Raw genomic sequence first — 20,804 nt, forward strand, 5'->3', positions numbered from 1 at the left:
TTCCCTTTTTATTTCATGTGTACTTTTGTTGGTGTGACACTTCATCCCCTCAAAGAACTAATAATGCTTTAAAGATGTGCTGTTCTGTTCAGTAAAGCTTCACCTGGGAGGAGCTTTAATAACTTTATGACCAGAGCTTATTTCTCCTGGCCCTGCTTGCAGTGTGCAAGAACTGGAACAAAAAAAAGGCTTTCAGAAAACTGGGAAGTAGTTTTAGGGGTTTATTTCCTTGTAAGGATTTATTTCATCAATCTTCAGACTCTTGAATTTGGCTGCTGGTGTTTGATCTGTGTCAGTGGCAGAATTTTGGTGATTTTCAAAGTGACTCAATTACCTAAAATTTAATCTTGAGTTTTAATTTATTTATCAAAAAAACCCCCCATTAATCTGAAATACCTTGGCAAGGAATAAAATGTATTAGTCTGAACACAGGGAGAGAGAGAGGAGCTTGTAAGAACAGGATAGAATTTGTGGGTGAATGTGCAGGGAATGTGGAGGCAAACAGTGTTTTGTGGAAGGGAGAATGATGTATTTTCCTACAGAAAGTTTTTGGATAATTCCAAATTTCCACTTGAGGGTGTGTTCACTGCTGGGTGTCAGCTCAGGGGAAAACGTGGTTGTAGGACTGTGACTCCAGAGCTTTGTTAGTGCTGATTTTGGGGTTGATTTTATGGAATTCTGAAGGCAGAGGATTTCTGACTGTGGCTTCAGTGACATCATACTCAGTCCCTCACTTTAATGACTGAAAAAACCACGTGTAGGAATAATGAGGTGATCTGTGCCCCAGGGGAGAATTGTGGTGATTTGCTGATGTCACTGCTGAGAACACAGGATTTTGTCCTTCCAGAGCCACTGGAGAGCAGAGTGTAAATAAAATCCCCTGACAGTGAAATGGGTGGGAATTACCTGTTCCCTCCCTGGAGAAACAGAATTATCAGCTGTAGATAAATAGAATTAATTGGGTGACTTGCAGCTTAAGCTGTTTGTTGAGCTTGGTTTTCCCCAGGATTAGTTGGAGCCAGGGGTTGTTCCCTCGGGATAAAAAACCAGCTTCCAGCTGCTCCCAGAGGTTCTGGTTGTGCTTCCTGCAGGAGCAGAAAGTGGGAGCTCTGCCTCTGACCTCTCTTGATTTTTTTTGTATTAGTTTCTCCCACATAACAAAGACAAGAATGTACATCTTTAAAGTGCTTTTAAGTGCAATTTCTTTTTCTCAAGCTCTCATCCATCAGTCTGTGTGTTCCACGTGCTCTTTGTGTTTGTAGTTGACGTGTCCTTGTCTCATTTTCATCCTGCTCTGCTGGAGGAAGAGTTCAAGAATAATCTTAATTTGGAAAAGATTGCCTTATTTTTAACACCTTAATAAAGCTACAGTGGGGCTGTTGGAAAGGTTGAGTGTGCAAAGAAAATAAATCTGATTTTTGTCCTCACTGCACTGGGGAGTTGAGTGTAGAAATCTGGAGTTTTCACTTCCTACAACCTGTTTAAAGCTGTAATTTAAAGTAAAAATAACATGAATGAGCTCTCAGGACTTAAATTTGCTTTTTCATTTGCTTTTTCCCTCCAACAAATCTTCAGAACTGATCACAGGGGCAGTGTCAGAACACCTCAACCCCCCCCAAATTAAATATTTTATTTAATTTATTGTTTAAACAAGACGTGTCATCTTCCCTCTGGACTGTCCTGGAATTTGGTACCTGCTGACCACACCTGGAATGCACCACTCCTTAGGGATGTGGATTGTTATTATTTTATTAACTTTATTTATTTTATTAGCTTTATTAACTGGTTTGCAGTTAATTAGGGGTTCAAATGGAATTCATTGTAAGCAGGTGAGGGGGATGCAGGGGGTGAGTCCCAGGGTATGATTTTGGGGCTCAGGATCTGCCAAATCTGCAAATTCAGCCTTTGCATGAAGGACATCACTCCAGAAAGAAGATTTTGGGGAGATTTTTATACCATTTTTTTGCTGCAGAACTGAAGAAAGCTCTGAAGGATTTTGGGGGAGGGTGTTTTTCTGTGCTTCTGGTAAGTGAAAACTTTTATAGAACCTTCTCCAGGCCAGTTGGAAATGGGGATATTCCCATGGTCCACTCAGGTGTATTTTCAGATGTCTAAAATAAATCATTAAAGCCAAAAAATTGGAATTCTTGTCCCCAAGTTGAGCAGATGTTCTGTTGGTTAATTATATATACAAAACCTATTAAAAACAGGAGAAAAAAATTTATTTATTCTCACCTCTGTAATTATTTTGTTGTTACATTTATATGATGAGATATTTAAAATTTCCAGGGATGAATTTAGCTTTTTGCAGCAGCCAAAGTTGTATCATAAGAGACTGTCCACCGTGAGAGGGCACAACATGAAGCTTATTTTTGATTAATCCACCTCTCTCACATGCTTCAGGAACTAAGAAAATGGCGAATTTAACTTGTTTTTTGATAAAAAACACATAAATCTCCCACAAATCATCAGGACAAACACACCAGAATTACAGGAGGAACTTTCACACCATGAAAATAAATATATTCCCCAATTAATGTGAGATCACTGCTCAGACACTGGACTTCTCTTATTGTGTAGTAAGTAAAAAAAAAAATCATTTTTTTTCTTTTATTTTGTTTGGCAACATTGCCCATATAAAAATATAAAAAAAAGGAAAATATTTCCCTGAGGGTTCTGAGCTTTCTCTTGCAGGTGCTTTGAGGCTCGTTCTGGTTTTTGGGGGGGGTTGAAGATTTCCAGTTTCCAGTGAGAGTGTGAAAAGGTGCATTTTTTGCTCTTCTCTTCCAAGTGGTAACTTCAACTCTCCTTGGGAAAAAGAAACCAAATTTAAAAACCTTGGATGGGGAGATTCCTGCAGGGATGGGAAGATTCCTCCAGGAATGTCCCTTCTTGGGTGGAGGTCAAATTAAAAGAAAAGAAAAGAAATTAAAATGAAAACATTTCTTAATTAAAATGCTGCTTTTTGGGGTGTGTTTGATTTTTTTTTTTTTCCAGTTCATAAATGATCCCAAATCTCACAATCAGCTGTTCTTGTCCCCAGACAGAGAGTTCCTCAGTATTTGGAGAGAATAAGTGACAGAAATACAATTCAGTCCCTGAAATGATATTAAATATAATTGAATTACGTAAAACACAGCCTGGATGGCATAAAGATAAATTCCAGAAATGGAAAGACTCATTTTATGCCCTTTCCTTCCCTCTGAGTGCTCACCATGGGCACATTCCTGTTGTAAAAAATACAGGCTGAATTTATTTCCTTATCTGTGCCAAAGATAAATTTACTTTCATCTTGGTCTTGAAATCCTGTCAAGAGTTTTTTGCTCCATCCCTCTGAACTCGTTCAGAAAGAACATATTTATTTTAGGAGGGGGAGGAAAAAAAACCAACCAAACCTCTGGGGAAGTGTTTTAAACTGATTAAAAGGGATGATTAAAAATTCAATATACAGCATTTGTTCCTGTTCAAATGAGGCACTGGGAAGAAGGGGTTGAAGCAACCAAATCTCCCAGAATTACCTTGGCTTCGCGTGGAAACCTTGGCAGAGAAAATCCCCATTTCTTCCTGCTCTTTGTCTTCCAGGGAATAACTCGAAAAACCCAAATTTACAGCAAATTAATAATAAAAAAAAATCCTTCCCTGATTTGCTTTCCTTTTTATTTCCCAGCCCCATCAGCACCACAATTTTTAATGTAATTTTAGTAATATTTTACTAATGTAATTTTAGTAATATTTTTCTCTCACACAAGAAGTTTCCAGTGTTAGAAGCTTAATTTTTTTTCCTAGTTGGGGCAGAGTTTTAAATGGATTTTTTTTTCATTTTCCAGTGTTGTTTCCTCTTCTTTTACTGAGTCTGTTGCTGTGGAAGGCGAAGCAAGAGGAAAAGATGCAGCAAGATGAAGAACCCACTGCTGAGAAGCTCAGAAGGCCCTTTTGTACATTATATTAAATCCTGCTCTGCAGCCTGGAATGGGGTTTTATGCAGCAAGAGCTGCTGGTTGTGGTGTTAAAATTACCTGATTTGGGGTGCAATAATTGTCCTGGAAAACTGAGAGGAATTTGTTCTCCATGTCCAGGTTTGTCCTGTTTAAAGCTGATAATTAAAAAGTCATTTAACAGGGATTTCTCCCTGCTTGCCTTGGGTAGATTCACTTCCAGCTTTCTCACTCATCTGTTAATCCCAGAATTCTCTTCCCTGCTTAAGGGATATTGTTTGTGCCCTCCTGTGTGATTTTAAATAAATAGATTTTTGCAGTATTTGCTTAAAATGTTTAATAAAACCACTCTCTGCTTATCTGCATTTGATCTCCAGGTTAAAATCTCTGGGTAGGGGTGGAGCATGTTCTAAAAATGTATGTGTTTTTTTTTTTTCCTGGAAATAATGGAAACTGTGGAGTCAGTGAAAAATTTCTGAGTGTTGGGAGGTAGAAGAACAACATCAGTAAAAAAAAAAAACCCCTTAGTTAAATACCCACAAAATTTAATTCATTTATTAAATCACAGAAAATCAGGATTAAATAAATGAATTAAATTTTGTTTAACTGCTGCTGTACCACACTGGGCAATCTGAGATCCCCTCTGTGCATTCAGGCACAAAGAGCTTTAAAAGCTGAGGCTAAAAAATAAAGTTTTGGTGCATTCCAGGCTTGGAGGAGCTGATTTGAGGCTCATTTAAAGCCACGTTTTGCCCTGGATTTTAAAACTGGTGTTTGCTCCCAGGAAAAAAAAAAAAAAAAAAAAAAAAAGAAAAAAAAATCCAACAGCAGTCTGTCCTGTTGCTGCATGCAGCTCTTTTTATTTTCATTTATCTTTACAGAAATGTGAAGCATCTTCACAATAATTGTACAAAACCCTCTCCCCTTGGCTGCGTCCCGGAACAGCTCCCAAAATTCGGTCTCCGAGAGGAAAGACGGGAGTTTCACCTGCTTGTTGCTGCTAAAAAATTCCATGCAGGAGCCGACCTTGGAATACAAACGTCATGTTCTAGAGAGATTAAATAAAAAGGGGTATAACAGGAAATAAATATACCTGTAATATTTAATGCAGGATATATGGATTTAGTCCATATTGAGCGTATCGGGCGTTAGTGGACACGTAACATGCTGCTGGAAAACCCCAAAAGATCCCAGCTGTCCTCGTTTCTGCAGCTCCCCAGGGCCTGTCCTGCCTCTGCACTGGAGCACAACTATTGCCTTCCGAAAATCAGGTTTTTTTCCAAGTGGTTGGAAGCAACAACCATCCACGGAAGGTCCTTGTGCTCCTGTCCCAAACAGAAACGACTCCTGTCGCTGCTCCATTAAAAAAATAAAATACTTCTGTTTTTTTACATTAGTATTGTAACTGAGGCTAAAGAACTAGAAAAAAAAAAAATGAACCCTCGGTTCTCAGACTTGCCTTGCCCACGGGTGAATATCTACAGGGGGTTGTTCCTCCATCCCAGGAGGAGTTTGGCTGGAATTTTACACCGTAGGAAGAAGGACCCTGCGGAACGGGGAGCGCCCGCCTGGAATCCAGGGGTTTGTACACTGGCCATCGTCAAAATATGGGAATACTGAGGGTGTTTTGGGAGGATCACAAACCATGGAGAGCCTTCAGTCCTTCTGGTTTGTGGCTTCCTCTGAGGTTGATTATTTCCTGGGATTAAGGGTCAGGAAGGACCTCGTGTGCCTGGTGAGGGAGGAGAGGGACCCAACACTCCGATGGAGCCTCTGGAACACGGACTGGGCCACATGGCTGACCTGGCTGCTTGGGGCTGGGGAGTGAAATTTAAAGTAATTTAAGGATTTTTTTAAGGAATTTAAGTGCCTTGAAATGAGAGGGTTTAGCTGAGGAGCTCTGTTTGCTTCTCCACACCCACCAACACTGTGCTCACCCCGTCCTGCCCCCCAGCAGCCAGTCAAACAAAAATACCCACCTAAAAATCATATATTCTGAGTAAACACATGCAGATAATCACATCTGTTATTTTATTTGGGATCTGGGCTTCTTTTTAAACCTGTAACCCTGCTTTGTTCCACTGTCCCTTGAAAAAGTGGGGTTTGGAAAATGCTCTGCCTCAAATGTAGGCAATTAATTCTATAAATGCTCAACGAGGCATTTTTGGGGTGATCTGAGCATCTTGAGGCTTTACATTAACACAGAGCCAACGTGTGTTTTAGTACTTCAACCCCTCCCACTTTTTACCTTTTTTTTCTCCATTTGAAGTGACAGATTTGGCACGTGAAGTTACGAGCAGAAATAAATAAAACAGGAATCCGCCCTAACCAAATAGATACAAAATTAATAATTGAAAAAAAAAGGAAAAAAAAAGGCAATAAAACAACCCCCCTAAAAAACCACTAGAGACAGTTCTGTTTGTGCCCAGAGCTCAGTGGAGCAGGAAGGTTGGACTCTGCTTTTCCCTGTGGTGCCTCTCCAAGCCCGGGACGTGCCACCACCCAGGGCCTCCTGACCAGCACTTCAGGAAAAAACAACAATAAATAATAAAAAAACGGACCCCCAAACCCCCATCCAGGCACGGCAGGTCTCTCTCAACACCTTCTCAACGTCCTACCTTGGCACAGGTCCTACTCTGGGCATCCCCAGTTCTCCCCCAGCACCACGGGCAGGACGGGCAGCACATCCCCGTGGGCTGGGGCTGCCCCAGGGCATCTCCCCCCAACTGTTAAAAACTGTCATTTTAAGCAGGTTTTGGCTTCTTTTGTTTTTTTTTTTTTTCCTGTAAACATTCAGTTGGGGTGTCCTGGGGAGCAAACAGTGGATGTTAATGGCAACAGACCGTTCAGCTGGATGCTGATGGGATTTCACGGCCATGTTGTGCTTTCCAGGCTTCTTGTTAAAAAACAAACAAACAAAAAAAAAAAACCACGTTGGAGTTTGAAGATACGAACACAAAAGTATATAAAGTTAACCCTGCCTCGGTCAGTGGCTTGGCAGGCAAATAAACCCTTTCCACATGTGCAAAAATAGATGGAAAACACATTTGGTGCCTCCGCTGCCACCGGGTCCCCACGGGTGGGCGATGCTGGACGTTCATGCACCTCTGCTGCAGGCAAAGCCACAGGGATGGGGGGATAAAGTCAAACAGGGATGGCTGGAGCTGCTGGGGGGTCATGGGGGGGAGGGGGGGACAGGCAGAACCCGCTGCCTTAGTGGTGTTATTGATCTGTGACTTCAGGGAGGGGAAGGACAAAAAGCCATGACCGGGATAAATGGGAGGGTTGGAGCCCAAACTGCTCCTGGATGGAGGGGAAAGGGCTGAGCTGAGACATCAAACCACCACAGCCAGTGACGTGTGGGCCTGGGCACTCTGCCCCATCCCACCCCCAGGACAAGGATCCCCAAATCCCCCCCGGCAGCAGCAGCAGCAACAGGGGACACAAACCCAGGGGCACCGTGCCTGTAGCCAGGGCTCAGGCTGGGCACGTGTGCCAGGAGGCACCGCCGTGGGGATGGCACGGCTTTGGTCACCCGGGCTCGGCGTGTTTTGGTTTGCGAGATGACACAAAGTGCTGGAGGCAGAGCAGCCCCTGCCATGGCACCGGTGGGGGCTGCACTGCCCCATCCCATCCATCCCACGGCACCCCCGGGTCCTTCCCAGCACAGCTCTGAGCGCTCCTCGCGTGGACACCCGGCACAGAAACCCAGCGGAGGGCAACGAACACGAGCTGGGTGAAAGAGCACAACTTTGGGGACCCGGGGGGACACCCGGGGAAGGAGGAGGAGGGTTTCGGTGCAGCTTTGCTCTCGCATTGACCAGCCCCACCCAACGCAACCAACGTGCCCTTGTGGGGCGACACCAAACCCAGCCCTGCTCCGCGGGGGCACCGGGCTCGGCCCCGGCCCCCCGGCCCCCCGGCCCCCGCGCCGACTCGCTCACTAGTTGCGGTATCGGTATAAAAAGTTAAAATCCACGGGGCGTTGCCACCGGTTGGGGGTCTGTCCGGCCATGGGTCTGTCCGGCCATGGGTCTGTCCGGCCATAGGTCTGTCCGGCCATAGGTCTGTCCGGTTGTGGCTCTGTCCAGCCGTGGGTCTGTCCGGCTGTCCTGCCCCTCCCGGGGCTCCGGGCGTCCCTCCCACGGCGCAGAGCCAGGCTGGGCATGGCCTTCCTCCAGCCCCCCCGGCTGCCCCATCCTCTTCTCCGCCGCCTGTCCCGGAGCCCTGCGGCCCTGGCAGGGGCTCTGGGCGCGGGGGGGCCGCTCACAGCTGGGTCTCGTCGCGCGTTTCAGGGTTGCTGGAGCCCAGCTTGTTGCTGCAGCTGCTCTTGCGGCTGTGGCCATCGTTGGCCACGTGGGCCAGCGGGTCAGAGCGGATCAGGTACCTGCAGGGCACAGCTTGGTTACACCTCTGGGACCCCCCAGCTCCCCAGTACCAGGAGGGAGCTGTGTGACCCCGGAATTGGGGTCTGGCCCAGCCCTGAGGCCGGGACGTGCCCCACGGTGCCGTGCTGGGAGCTGTTGCTTGCAGAGCACAGCAGCTGTTAAAATAATAGGTGTTAAATAGTAATAGCTGTTAAAATAAATGCCATAAAGCAACACAATAAATAACAGGAGGTGTTCCTCCTGGAGCTGCCTGGTGGCAAAAGCCAAAGGAAAAGCTCCACGTTGCTGGGACTGGAGCGGTTTGGGCACTGGAACACTGGGAGGGGGAATGGCCTGGGAAGGAGCCAAAACCTGCAGGTATTTATGAGAAATCATGGAAAGCAACGCAGTGGGGGTTACCCCAGGGCACTGTGGTTAGTCTGGGGGCACAGGGAGCCCACAGGTGGGTGGGGGCAACACCTACACGATGTCGTTGAGCTCCAGCCGCGTGTCCGGGGGAGGGTTGATCAGGACGTAGGACAGGGTGTTCTGGTGGTCGTTCATCTCATCTGTGAGAGGAGGGGAAAGGGCTGGTGAGGGAGGGACACCCTGACAGACACCCCAACAGACATGCTGACAGACACTGTCCTGGCCCTTGCTCCCCCAGCAAAGGGGTCCCTTCACTGGGAAAGCCGTGGGCAATGGCATTGCCAGCGGGAGAGCACCAAGAATGCCACTGCCACCTCCCTCACACCTCCCCAGCCTCTCCCCCGCCACAACACGGCCCAGGGGACTGACAGATGTAACTCTTCAAAGTCCCCACTCCCCCCCAGAATAAAGTGAGATGTCTTACCTTGGTTCAGTGCAAAAGAGGGAACAGGTTAGTCCTGCTGCGTTAGGTACAGCACAAGTCCGAGACTGCGTCAGGGCAGCCAAACCCCCCCGGGGCCACAAAAACACTCTGCCCACCTCTCTCCCTTCTTCAATTACTCAATTTAGCATCAATCCAGCAACAGGATTGCTTCTTTCCCCTGCCCAAGGGAAATTGCCCCCGTGGAGTTTCAGAGCCGTCGATGCCATTTGGGGATGGCTCTGAACCACAGTGACCTCCCGGGGCTCGGGGCCACCAAGAGCTGCACCCACGGACATCCACGATGCCAGGCGGGGCCCCTGCGCTTCCCGAAATAGCCAAGAACAAGATCATGGTGAAATGGATGGGGGTGCGAGGCTGCGGGCGGCCAGGAGGGGGGGGAAGCTGCGACAGAGAACACGGTTTCCAGACGGGGTGATGGGCGTGGATGGACAGGATGGAGAGGGGACGGACAGATGGACGCCGGGGCAGCGTGAGGAGCACGGCGGGACACCAGCTCACTGCAAGGCTTGTCACTGGGATGCCTCTTTTGGAAAGGCCTTGGTGTTTGATGATCCCAGAAAATGGAGCTCAGTTTGGGGGCAGCAGGACCAGGATCTGGGATCGGCATCAGCTTCGGGCTGGGGGGGCTGCTCCCGGCTCCCTGTCCTGCTGCTCCCACCACCCCATCCCTGCTGTGCCCCTGCCTGGGGTGGGGGGTCCCTCTGTCAAAGGCTGCCCTGCCCCGTGGTGGGCACAGCCGGAGTCTCCTGCCACAGCAGTGCCAGTGGTGCCCCATCACCCTGGCATGGGGGGGTGGCCCAGCTGCTCTTCAGCCCCAGCACTGGGATGAAACCTTTGAAGTGGGGCTTTTCTCCAGCTCTGGGATGAGCCACAGCAGCTCCAGCCTCCACAGCCACCCAGCACAGGGGTGCAAACAGGTTCCTCCTGAGCTGCCTTTGCCAGGATGTGTCCAGATGAACCCCGGGGCACCTCAGGCAGGTACCACACGCAACAGTGCCTGCAGGGGGACACCAGACCCTCATTTTGCTCCTCAGACACATCCCTGGCACCTCTGAGGCCACAGAAGGTGCTGTAGCTGGCTGGGGAGATGCTGTGTGGGACCCCCGACCTGTGCCGGGGTGTCCGGCCCCAGTCCCTGGAACTTGGCCATCCCAGTGCCCAGCCTGACAGCGAGACAGGGACAGGGGTGGCAATGCTGGGGCAAGGGGGGCACACAGACCCTGGGACCCCACGGCAGACACGGGGTTTGACATGACAGGAGGTGGGGAGGGCCCTGGCTCGCGGCAGGTTTCCCTGCTCCATGGAAGCACCTTTTCCTGACCCCCATGCAGCCAAGCCAGGCACTCTGAGCACACCAAGTATATTGCTCCATCACCCCAGCGCCCAGGGCAATATACTCTGCTGGAGTGGGGCTTCCATGAGCCCCAGCTGGGGCTGCCTCTCTGATGAAGGACACACTTTACAGGAAAATGCCAACGTTTCACCTTAAGCGTGGCCCAGTGAAGCCAAAAATACAGCTGGGTCAGACTATTGCTAAGCTCAGGGCTGCTGCAGCAAAAAGGGGCCTCTCCAGGGCATGTCACACTGTGGTGTAAAGATGAAAATAATGCAAACACCCCTCAGCTCCTGCAGACCCCAACGAGGTGCCCAGAGCAGCTGCAGCACCGGTGGCACCTCGTGCTGAGCCCAGTCAGAAAACAGGGCCTGCCAATGCTGGAGAGGGGTCCAGGGGGGCAAACCGAGGGGTGCAAAGGGATTTTGAAGGGGTGCCTTGCCCCTGGGGCTGACCCACATGCACCAAGGTGCAGGAGCTCCAGCAGCTCATCATGACATGCGCAGGCAGCTCTGCTGTGCTTGTCCCCTCCTCAAACTGCCACTGGCTTCACAGCCCAAAGCCACCTTGCAGAGCCATGGGGGGAGGGTTCTGTTAGAGACAGCGAGGGCTGTGATTTCCCTGTAGGAATTCAACTAGAAAAGGGTCCCTGAGGTTTCTGTCTCCCTGATTTAGCGAAGCCCTGAGTTTGCACCACCACTACAGGCCAGTCCTTTGATTTCCAATGCCACCCAACAAATTAGTGCTGAAAAGCTCAGGGATCTAAGGTGAAAACTGGCAAGGGTGAGGTTTGGGCTTAGCTGGCATGATCTTGTTGTACGCTGCACGCCATGAGTCACGCGGGACTCCCAGGGAAAGGGAATTACCTTGCAAATATCCCAGGTTTACCCGATTCATCACATCACTGGCTGTTAAATTTGCTACATCCTCTACAGAACATACAGGGAAAGGCACAGACATAAACAGAGAGAGAGAGAGAGGTCAGCAAGCCATGGTTCGGCAATATCAGAGACAAGCTCCTGCGCTGCAGTGATAACATGAGCAAAAGAAAAAGGAGAGGGGCAGAAGGCAGAGCAACGTGTGCTTCCAAAACACCACGGGTGGCCAGACACTGACAGTGACACGTGGGGACAACACACAGACAGCCCCAGCACCGCTGGGTGCAGAGGTGCCACAGGGGCCAGGGAGCTGAGGGTGCCCCAGTGCCCTGGTCCTGTCCCACCCGATGGGATGTGGGTCCTGCACCCTCCCACTGCCTCTTCTCCTGCCAGAGATCCCCCAGTTTGCTTCCACTGAAATTTTCCAGGACAAGGATGCCAACTCTGATCTAACCCCAGGATGTGCCCTGAGCACCCCAGTGGGGCTGATGGTGGGGTGGCCCCTGGGAAGCCTCACCAAGGCCAGGCAGCCCCCCCGAAACTACAGCAGAAACTTCAGGGACCAGGAACGTAGGGAAAAAAGGAGAGAGGGATACACCACTGCAAGCCCTTGCCTGGCATTCCCTGTGCTCCCTCCATCCCACCTCAAGCTGGGTCTCCTGCCTCCCTCCCTGGGAAGGCTGGTGACACCCACAGCCAGCCCCTGGGCCCTCCACTCCAACCCCCCCCTGCACTGCACTTTACATACTCTCCTCCTCTTTCATGTGCCTAAAGCCAAGATGGGAAAAGAGGGATCCCACTCCCCAAACGTCCCAAACCCAGCTCCCATCCCAGCTGGGGCTCAGTGCCAGCCTGAGTGCGGGAAGGGACCGGCGCGGGGTGGACGGACTCTCTCGGAGGATGGAGCAAACAAGCAGCAGCACAGGATGGCTTCAAAGAAAGAAAGGGAAAAAAAAAGACCAAAACCAAACCCAAAGCAAACAAACCAAGGGAGCTGTGGGCTACAGACTTTGTCATAACCAAGGGGTGGGGAGTCGTCCGGGGGACACAGACGGCAGCACCGACGGGCAGGTCAGAAGCTTCACGAGAAATGCAGCTGCACAGAGGGACCCTGAGCACTGTCACAGCCAGACACCGGTGTCACACGCCATGAAGCAACTCAGCCCTGCAGCTACCGAAAGGTTTTCCACGGAAGAGTTTATGACGGATTCAAGTGTCTACAACAACCGGGGTCTGCGCCAGCTGATGGGGTTTCACCTCTCCCTGCCACACTACAGGGGCTCTCTCGGGCACAAGGGCTTTGCTGACCTGGGGTCGGTGTGTCCTGAACCACCAGAAAGTGGGGGGCAAGCGGGGCATCGCCCCCCGAGGCTGCGCGGGAGCACCGGGTCCTGCTGCGGGCAGGAGGGCGGGCGCCACTGCCACTGCCAGCTCCTGCCTGGAGCCATCCCAGAGCCCAGAGGGGGGGGGGTGGCAGGGCAGGGGGGTCTGCGTGGCGGGACCCCAGCCTGGAACGCCGCACAAGCACAAGCAAGCTGGGGAATGAGGCGCTGCTTGGAGCAGGCCCAGGAGCGCCTGCGGGGACAGGCTTGGTGCAGGGCTAAGCTCAGGTTTAGGCTTGGCATGGGGTTAGGCTTGGTGCGGGGTTAGGCTCAGCTTGGAGTTAGGCTCAGCTTGGAGTTAGGCTCAGCTTGGGGTTAGGCTCAGCTTGGGGGTTAGGCTTGGCGCGGGTTAGGCTCGGCTTGGGGGTTACCTGAGGAGCCCGCGGGCGGGACGGGACGCAGCACCGCAGAGCAGCGCGGCCGGGCGGCACTTACCGTACCCGGTGGTGGGCAGGCCCAGGTGCTTCATACGGTTCTTGACGAGCTCGGACAGCTCCTGGCGCTCGGAGCGCCGGTACAGGCTCAGGCGCTGCTGGCTGATCCACTCGGCCGTCTTGCTGGAGTGCTTGTTGCCCTTCCTGCTCAGCCGCCGGGCCCACTGCATGCTCTTGCGCCTCAGCAGGGGATGCTCCGACTGGTCGCTGGAGCACGAGTTCCTGTGGTGGCTCGTCTTGATCCCCCAGTGCTCCTTGATGTCCTTGGTGTCCTCGCAGTCCTCAACATTGATTGAGATCTGTGACTGGAAGCCCGGCAGGTCACGGGGGTGGGGGAGCCAAGAATGGCTTGGCCTGTGGCTGGTGGGGTGGGACCTCCCCCCCCTCCCCCTGTGGGACGGGATCCTTCCTCTGAGCCCCCCCTTCTACTGGCACTTCACCTCTGTGCTGCAAAAACTACCTGGCTGGCAGATTTCACAGAATGATGGAATGGTTTGGGTTGGAAGAGACCTTAAAGATCATCCAGTTCCACACCCTGCCATGGGCAGGGACACCTTCCATAGACCAGGTTGCTTCAAGCCCTGTCCAACCTGGACCTGAACACTTCCAGGGGTGGGGCAGCCACAGCTTCTCTGGGACAAGCACTGTTGAGTGCTCCACAATTACCTCTGTGATATCTGCCTGAGACACAGCCATGCCCTCATCTGCCTGTCTTTCCTCTTACAGCAGCAATGCTGCCACATCTCCAACCCAGCAATCCCACTGGTGAGCAGGAATTTATTAATAAAGCCCTTCAAGGCCTCTCAAAGAGTTGGGCTGCGTTTAATTAAATGTCAACTTTCGGCTCCCTGTCGCTGCTTTCTACAAAGCTGCAAAATGACAGTGTTTAAGAGGGATCCTGGCTCACTTCCTTGCTCCTTATCCCAGTTAATTACATGTCAGGGCACTGAGGACTTTTCCCAGAGTGCTGAGTGAGGCTCAGCCAGCGTTGCCCTGCCATGGGGACGGGCAGTGCCGTGCCGGGGCTGACAGCCGGCACAAGGCACGTGGTGGCTCTTGGTGGCCAGAGCTAGGACAGCATTTGCCCATGGATCAGCCCCTGGTTAGGGGGGACCAGAGGGCAGCACTGACACCAGGGCAGTGCCCCACAGCACCCGAGTGCCCGCGGCGGGATGTGAGCGGCACTCACCTGCGCTCTGATGTCGTGGGGCTGCAACAGGGGGGAAGGAAGGGAAAGCAGAGTCAGCCTGGCAAAGGGACAGCCCTGCTGTGCCCCCCTGCTTCCTGGATGCCCAGTGGCACGGCAGAGCTCTGCCAAGGACATCCCTCCCTGCCCGCGCTGCCCGGAGAGATGGGCACTGACACCGACCCAGCTTATCCAGGACACCACCCCCAAAACCGCCATGGGGCTGCTCGTGAAGGGAAGGCAGAGCTGCCCCTCCCCTCGTCCTCCCACCACTGCTGAAACCAGGTCTGAGGGACCTCACGGATCCCACCAGGAGCCCCTTCCTGGCATGTGCCACCACCGCGCCCGTACCTCGGAGGTGGCGAACATGTGCGACTCCGTCCTGTAAATCCCGATGGGAATCTCCGCACTGGAGGAGCAGAGCTTCTGGAAGAGGCGGCCGTACGTCCGGATCCACAGGTCATCCTCGGTGATCTTCATCTGAGCAACAGGGGACAAACATGAACCACAGAGAACACACTGAGGAACACCTCGGGCTGCTCCTGAGCTTCACCCCGGCTCATCCACGACAATCCCAAAGGCAAGCTGGACTCCACGAGAAGACCAGGAGCAACTTCTGACCTCAGCCTTCAGAACAGGGGCTGTGGTCCTCGGCAGCTCTGAGGCTTTTGGTAGTGCCGAGGTTCCCCACGATGGAGGGGCACAATGACTTGGCAGTGCTGCTCCCCCTGACTCCCCGGAATAGGGGAACCTCCCACCCACATGTGCAGGGTGATGGAACCCACCAGATCCACAAAGACCTGGCCTGGTGGTTACAACCCAAAGGGATTTGGCACTTACAGCACAGAGGTATCCAGAGCCCGGCGTGGTGTCGAGGCCCAGCAGCAACCGGGTGATGGTGATCATGTAATCCTTCACGAACGACTGGGGGAGACATTTGGGTGGGAAACCAGGGAAAAGGTTTGCTCAGTTATTCATTGGGAGGTGGAAAGGGGTGGCCAGAGCTGCAGGGGTGCATCACCCAGAGCCCACCTGGCTCTCACCTGGTAGAGCAGCGTGTCCAACATGCTGATGCTGAAGACCCTCCCGGCTGCGAAGGGCAGCCGGAACATGAAGGCCAGGTTGGAGCCGTTCTCTCTCTCTCTCTGGAAGAGGAAGGAGAGATGAGAGCACGGGTTGCACAGAAACTAGAGGGTTCATGGAAATGGGGAGGACACCAGTGTAGTGTTTCTGGTGGGTGTGACAGGAGGGAACCAGGGCAGCAGCCTTGCACTGGGGGAAAGAGGGTTTTTTCTCCATGGAAATGTGTGAGACAGGACTGAGTTTTCTGGATGTGGCAAGAGCACAGGACTTTAGGGAGCTCAAATGCAGTCACTGCCAGCAGTGACTTCCCAGGTCCCCGTGCAGGGGACAACATTCTCTTACCTTTTCTAGTTTGGAAAGGGCAAGAGAGTAGCTGTCCTTTGCTCTGAACTGCATGAACCTCATGTTGGAGGGGTGGGTCAGCTCCGTGATAATGCTGAGGCTGGGGAAGAGCCTGCAATGGAAAGAGACCTGTTGTCCTGCAGCTCACTCAGAGGTGAGATCATTCCCTGCACTTATAGCCTGAGGAGGACCAAAACCACCCCTGTGCCTGTTTGAGGACAGAAACAGCTGATTAGGAGCTGTTTCCTCAACCACAGGTGTGTCCCACTGCCCACAGCCACCTCCCCGGCCACCAACACCCTTCCCGGGCTTGTCCCCAGCGGTGGTCAGTGGTCATCCCTCACCTGAACATGGTCTGGACGTTGACAATGGTCTTTGCATCTGCCATGTAGTCCTCCTCAGCGCTCATGGTGCTCTCCTTGTCCACCACCACCAAGTTGTCGGCGTAGATGATGCCGCACTGCAGCAAGCTGTCCAGGCTGGGCAGTTCCCAAAGAGAAGAGCGCAGGGTGAGCCCTTGGGAAGGACACAGGGAAGCAGCACGCTGCGGCACGCAGCGCTCCAGCCAGCCCAGCCTGCTCCCCACCACCAGCTCTTCACCTGCTTCCATCTACCAGGGAGGGGCTGGCACCCCGAGAAGCCAAGGGTGGGCTCAGCTCTACCGGTGCCAACCCTGGGGCTTCTCATGGGGTGACCCAAAAGTCTGGGCTGGGATAAATCCAACGCATTCAGGCAGCACCGTAAGTCACGACAGCCACGCACGGAAACACCTACTTGTCGATGGTGCCCTCCATGTAGTAAACCATGGGGAAACAACAAATGGCTTCCAGAAAGTGGTGCTCAGGCCTGGAGGGAGAGCGACAGAGAGCAAGGCGGTTCAGCAAGCCCGTGGGGCAAAGACAGACACAAACCCCAGGGCCAACATCAGCCGAGACACCCGAGGGTGGCACCGCCGTTGCCCCACACTCCCATCCCACAGCATGAGACGCCCACAAGAACACAGGGAGGGCTCAGTGCGATGGAAAACATCCGTGGAAAAGTACTTGCTTGTTGTCCAGCAGCAGTACGATGGGGTTCAGCTCTTTGCGGGACCGATAGTAGGCCCGGAGGGGCACGATGAAGTTGTACAGCCCGTTCCCCGCCGTCTCTGCCGAAACGATGATCAGTTTGTTCTTGAACCCGTAGGCTTTGGCATCCTCAAAGCTGTTGTGCTTGCAGCCCTGTGGGGTGGGAGGCAGCAGGGGGGACTCAGCAGGTGGCCAGCCTCAGGCAGCCCCATTTCTCAGGCAAAAGGCAGCTCCCAATGTAGGGGGAGTTTGGGGGGTAACCCTTCACATACCTGCAGCAGAGAGAAAACCCAGCAGTGTGAGGGCACGGGGAGAGTGTCCATATATCCAAAACTCAGATGCTGGGAAAAAAACCATTTAACAGCAGCAGCCCAGGATTCAAGCACATCGGTGGCAAATGCTCTGCAAAAGTCTCCTGCAGCAGCTGGAAATTTTCCCAAATATACAAATATTTAGGAATGTTTTTTGCTATGCAAAGAGCCATGAGCTTGTAAAGATGCAGGGCTAAAGCCCCACATTCTATGTTCCCAGCACAAGTAGAGAAGGCAGCAGACAGGACCACTGGAGGGAGACAGGGCAGTGAGGGCCAGGAGAGGACAGTGCTGAGCCAAATAAAGAAGCAAAAAACTTCATGGTCCATTTGTAGAGTTTGCTTTGGTGAACAGGTATTTTAAAAAAATCAACATTTGTACTTTTGATAGAATCAAAGGCAGAAATTTTCATTTAAAGAGCAGCTAAAAGTGGATGTGAATTCCATACCAATTTGTGAGGGTTCGTGGATATTCAGGAACTCCCCTCACGGCTGTGACACCGTCCAGACAGGAAAGCAGTAAGGTAAGTCCTTCCCTGGCTGTCACAAACTAACAAACACCTTAAAAGCTGTGGTGAATATCTGTTTTGTGTTTTTTATTTATGTGCGATGGAGAACAGGACCCTTTTCACATCACTGGTGAATGGAGGAGGTGAGAGGAGTGATGGAACAATCTGCCCATCCCCAGCAGCATCTGCCTTGGGGCAACTCTGCTGATTCCCAGAGAATTCTCCAAAGCAGCCCAAAAGGCTCATGGCCATGGGGACTGTCCATGGCACAGCTGTTCATGTGGTCATGGAAAAACTGAGAGGGGCTGAGCCTGAGCATCCCTCGGGCACCACTGAGAGTACCACGGTCCCAGTCTCTCTGAAACTGGAATGAACCAGAGAGAACCGGATCCAACTAGAACAAAGAGGATCCAACCAGAATGAATTGGATCCAACCAGAATGAACTGGATCCAACCAGAACAAAGAGGATCCAACCAGAATGAACCGGCTGAAAGGGCTCAAGGAACAGAGAGTGACTCACTCCACAACTGCCGACCCCTCCTCGTCCGACTGTGTCATCTCGTCCTCGGACTGGTCGCTGAGCAGGTCGCAGGGCAGCAGGGATGAGGAGTCTGCCAGCTCCAGGACGGGGGCGATGCTGGGCCGGCGGTTCCCGGAGCCATTCTCGGCCGGCAGAGCCAGTTTGCTGCTGTTGGCAGGGCGACATTCCGTGTTCTGCAGGTCCATGGCCACTGTACCTGGACGTGGCGGGGAGGGAAGCACGGCAAACACTCTAAGGAGGTGCAGAGAGCTGAGGGAGCACCCTGGAGCCCTGCACAGAGATGAGGGACAGCCCAAGTGATGCTCAGCCATCCACGGGCGTGGGGAGTGCAGGGAAAGCCCCCACCAGTGACCTCCACCTGGGCACTGCTGTGTGGAGCATCTCCCCGGGGGCACAGCTCAGCCGGCCCACGGACTGTCCCTGTCTCTGTTGCCAGCTAAAACATTTGCCCACCTGCTGCTCACTGAACAGCAAAACCTGGCTCTGTGATGGTTTTTATCATTGTGATATATCTGTGAGATGAAAACCCTCCAGCCTAACCCCTGCCTGCAGCTCCCTGTAGGCTCTGGGAGACACCAACCAGGTTGGCAACAGCCAGTTTAGGAACCATGTCTGCCCCTCACTGGGACACTGCCCTCCCCATGGACACCTCGTCACCCCGGTGGTCCTCAAGCCCCCAGGGAGAGGCAGGCAGGCAGCAATTCCCTCATCCACCTCCTGCACCCCTCCTGATCAGCTCCAGGTCTTACAAACACAGAATTGTTAAGGCTGAAAAAGTCCTCTAAGCTCACTGATTCCAACCATTCCCCCAGCACTGCCAAGGTCACCACTAAACCGCAGCCCCAAGTGCCACAACTACACATCCCACCAAGCAGAGCCCAGGCACTGGCCTTGCCAGACACCACTGCCCTGCTGGCACTCCCATCATTTCTGCCCCTTCCTTCACCCTTTGCCAAAGGTCCCTCTGTGAAGGAGCCGTGTTTGACGGGAACAGTGACAAAAGTGCTCAGCAGAGCTCTCTGCGCCTTGCTGGGGGATAATCTATGCAAATTGCTGCTCAGGAGTACAAACACATAAATTATTTGCCTGGAATATAATGCGCTCGTGTGGCGCAGCCTCCCCAAAACCCACTCTCCCCAGATACAAGCGGGAAGTAATGACTCATGGTATTCCTCATCTGCACAAATGCACCGCTCGCCGCAGAGCAAACGGCGCTTTCCTGGCGTTGGGAATCATAAACGTGATTTAGGACGTGGCCAGCGGCATTTCTTCCTCCAGCCCTGGAAATAATTGGGGGCTAAATCCAGGCTTGGGGGGGTTTATGCAAACACCCTTAATGATAACAGACATCGTGAGGTTTAATAATGATATCTGAGCTCGCTGAGGACACCCAGGGTGCCAGGAGATGTGTGTGCTGTACTGGTGAGGTGACTGGGACGGGGGGTGCAAAGGGGTTTTTGGCACTGGTGGGGGAGAGGGCAAGGAGCGTGCAAGAAGCAAAACAAAACCAAACCTGGGAGAGGAAACGAACCCAAACTTGAGGAGGGCAATGGAGGGGTGTGTGCAGGCTCCTGCTCCCCCCTGCCCACGAGCCCCCGGCTCACCCATGCTGGCGATGATGCTGTGCACGGGCAGGCGGGACGGGCCGTCGTAGCTGCCCCTCCCCGCAAAGCCCTTCTTCTTCTGCTTCTCCTCCTGCTTGAAGATGAAGGCAGAGTTCTCCTCCTTGGTGATGTTGATGTAGAAGCAGGTGTCGGACGCTGCCATGATGTGCCGGGGGCCGGGGTTCAGCAGGATGCTCTTGTTCTCCTCCCTCCGGATGCCGATCAGGCACACGCCGTACCTGCGCCGGGAGCACGAGGTGGGAATTCACAGCTGGAGAGAAACCCCCTCCGGGGCTTTGTCCCTGCACAAGGGACCCCGCAGCGCCCTCCTGACCCCCAGGGATGCAGACTGGCAGGTATCTCCTGCCCACCCCTGCCCGTTGCCCCCCCGCCCTCACTTCTTGTGCGCGTGGAAGGCGGCGTAGGTGAAGCTCTTCCCCTCGTACTCCATGAAGAACTTGCTGTCTCCCATGCGGATGTGATAGACCTCATTGCCCGAGCAGCGCCCGTACATCCGCTGCCACTGCTCCGGGGACTCCTGGCCCTCCCTGCAACGACAGCAGCAGTGCTGGGATGGATCCCTTGGTGCTGGGATGGGACATCCCACAGTGCCAGGTCAGGACACCCCGGTGTTGGCACAGACCCCAGCACACCGGCCAGGGCAGGACACCCCTGGCACACCAGCCAGATCCCGGGGCAGAGCCACAGGAAAGGAGCACTAATAATCTCTGAAGCTGCCACCGAGCCCAACAGCGGTGAGATGACAGTGGTGAGATGACAGTGGTGAGATGACAGCAACACATCACCATGAGCTGTCGGCGTTTGCTGAGGACAAGCTCGTTTCCATCCCGGGTTTTAAGTGCCTTTTTATTTAACGAGGGCCCCTGCAGAGTGCAGAGGGAGGGTTCAGAGCCCGAGTTGGCAAACAGCTCCGAGCATGGGGTGAGAGTCATCTGGC

General features: G+C 52.8%; 1 protein-coding gene across 3 annotated transcripts in view; it reads right to left on the bottom strand.

Moving 5' to 3' along the window:
• Positions 1-7,845: 7,845 nt before the first annotated feature.
• Positions 7,846-20,804, bottom strand: part of KCNT1 (potassium sodium-activated channel subfamily T member 1) — a 78,397-nt gene continuing 65,438 nt past the window's right edge. For 2 of the 3 annotated variants that reach the window (XM_039379358.1, XM_039379399.1), the window contains exons 17-32: positions 20,245-20,394; positions 19,847-20,085; positions 18,222-18,438; positions 17,071-17,153; positions 16,862-17,036; positions 16,589-16,660; positions 16,159-16,293; positions 15,815-15,926; positions 15,433-15,534; positions 15,230-15,313; positions 14,741-14,869; positions 14,393-14,413; positions 13,205-13,508; positions 11,376-11,438; positions 8,787-8,871; positions 7,846-8,322 (exon numbers count right to left, since the gene is read on the bottom strand). In XM_039379358.1, coding sequence (XP_039235292.1) covers positions 8,202-8,322; positions 8,787-8,871; positions 11,376-11,438; positions 13,205-13,508; positions 14,393-14,413; positions 14,741-14,869; positions 15,230-15,313; positions 15,433-15,534; positions 15,815-15,926; positions 16,159-16,293; positions 16,589-16,660; positions 16,862-17,036; positions 17,071-17,153; positions 18,222-18,438; positions 19,847-20,085; positions 20,245-20,394 — 2,092 coding nt within the window. In that variant the 3' untranslated portion in view covers positions 7,846-8,201. The remainder of the gene's footprint in view (positions 8,323-8,786; positions 8,872-11,375; positions 11,439-13,204; positions 13,509-14,392; positions 14,414-14,740; positions 14,870-15,229; positions 15,314-15,432; positions 15,535-15,814; positions 15,927-16,158; positions 16,294-16,588; positions 16,661-16,861; positions 17,037-17,070; positions 17,154-18,221; positions 18,439-19,846; positions 20,086-20,244; positions 20,395-20,804) is intronic. The other variant, XM_039379431.1, reaches the window with a different exon arrangement.

Source organism: Pipra filicauda, unplaced genomic scaffold (genome assembly GCF_003945595.2).
Source record: "Pipra filicauda isolate LSUMZ 115617 unplaced genomic scaffold, ASM394559v2 scaffold100_size2392355_pilon, whole genome shotgun sequence".
Taxonomy (NCBI): Eukaryota; Metazoa; Chordata; class Aves; order Passeriformes; family Pipridae; genus Pipra; species Pipra filicauda.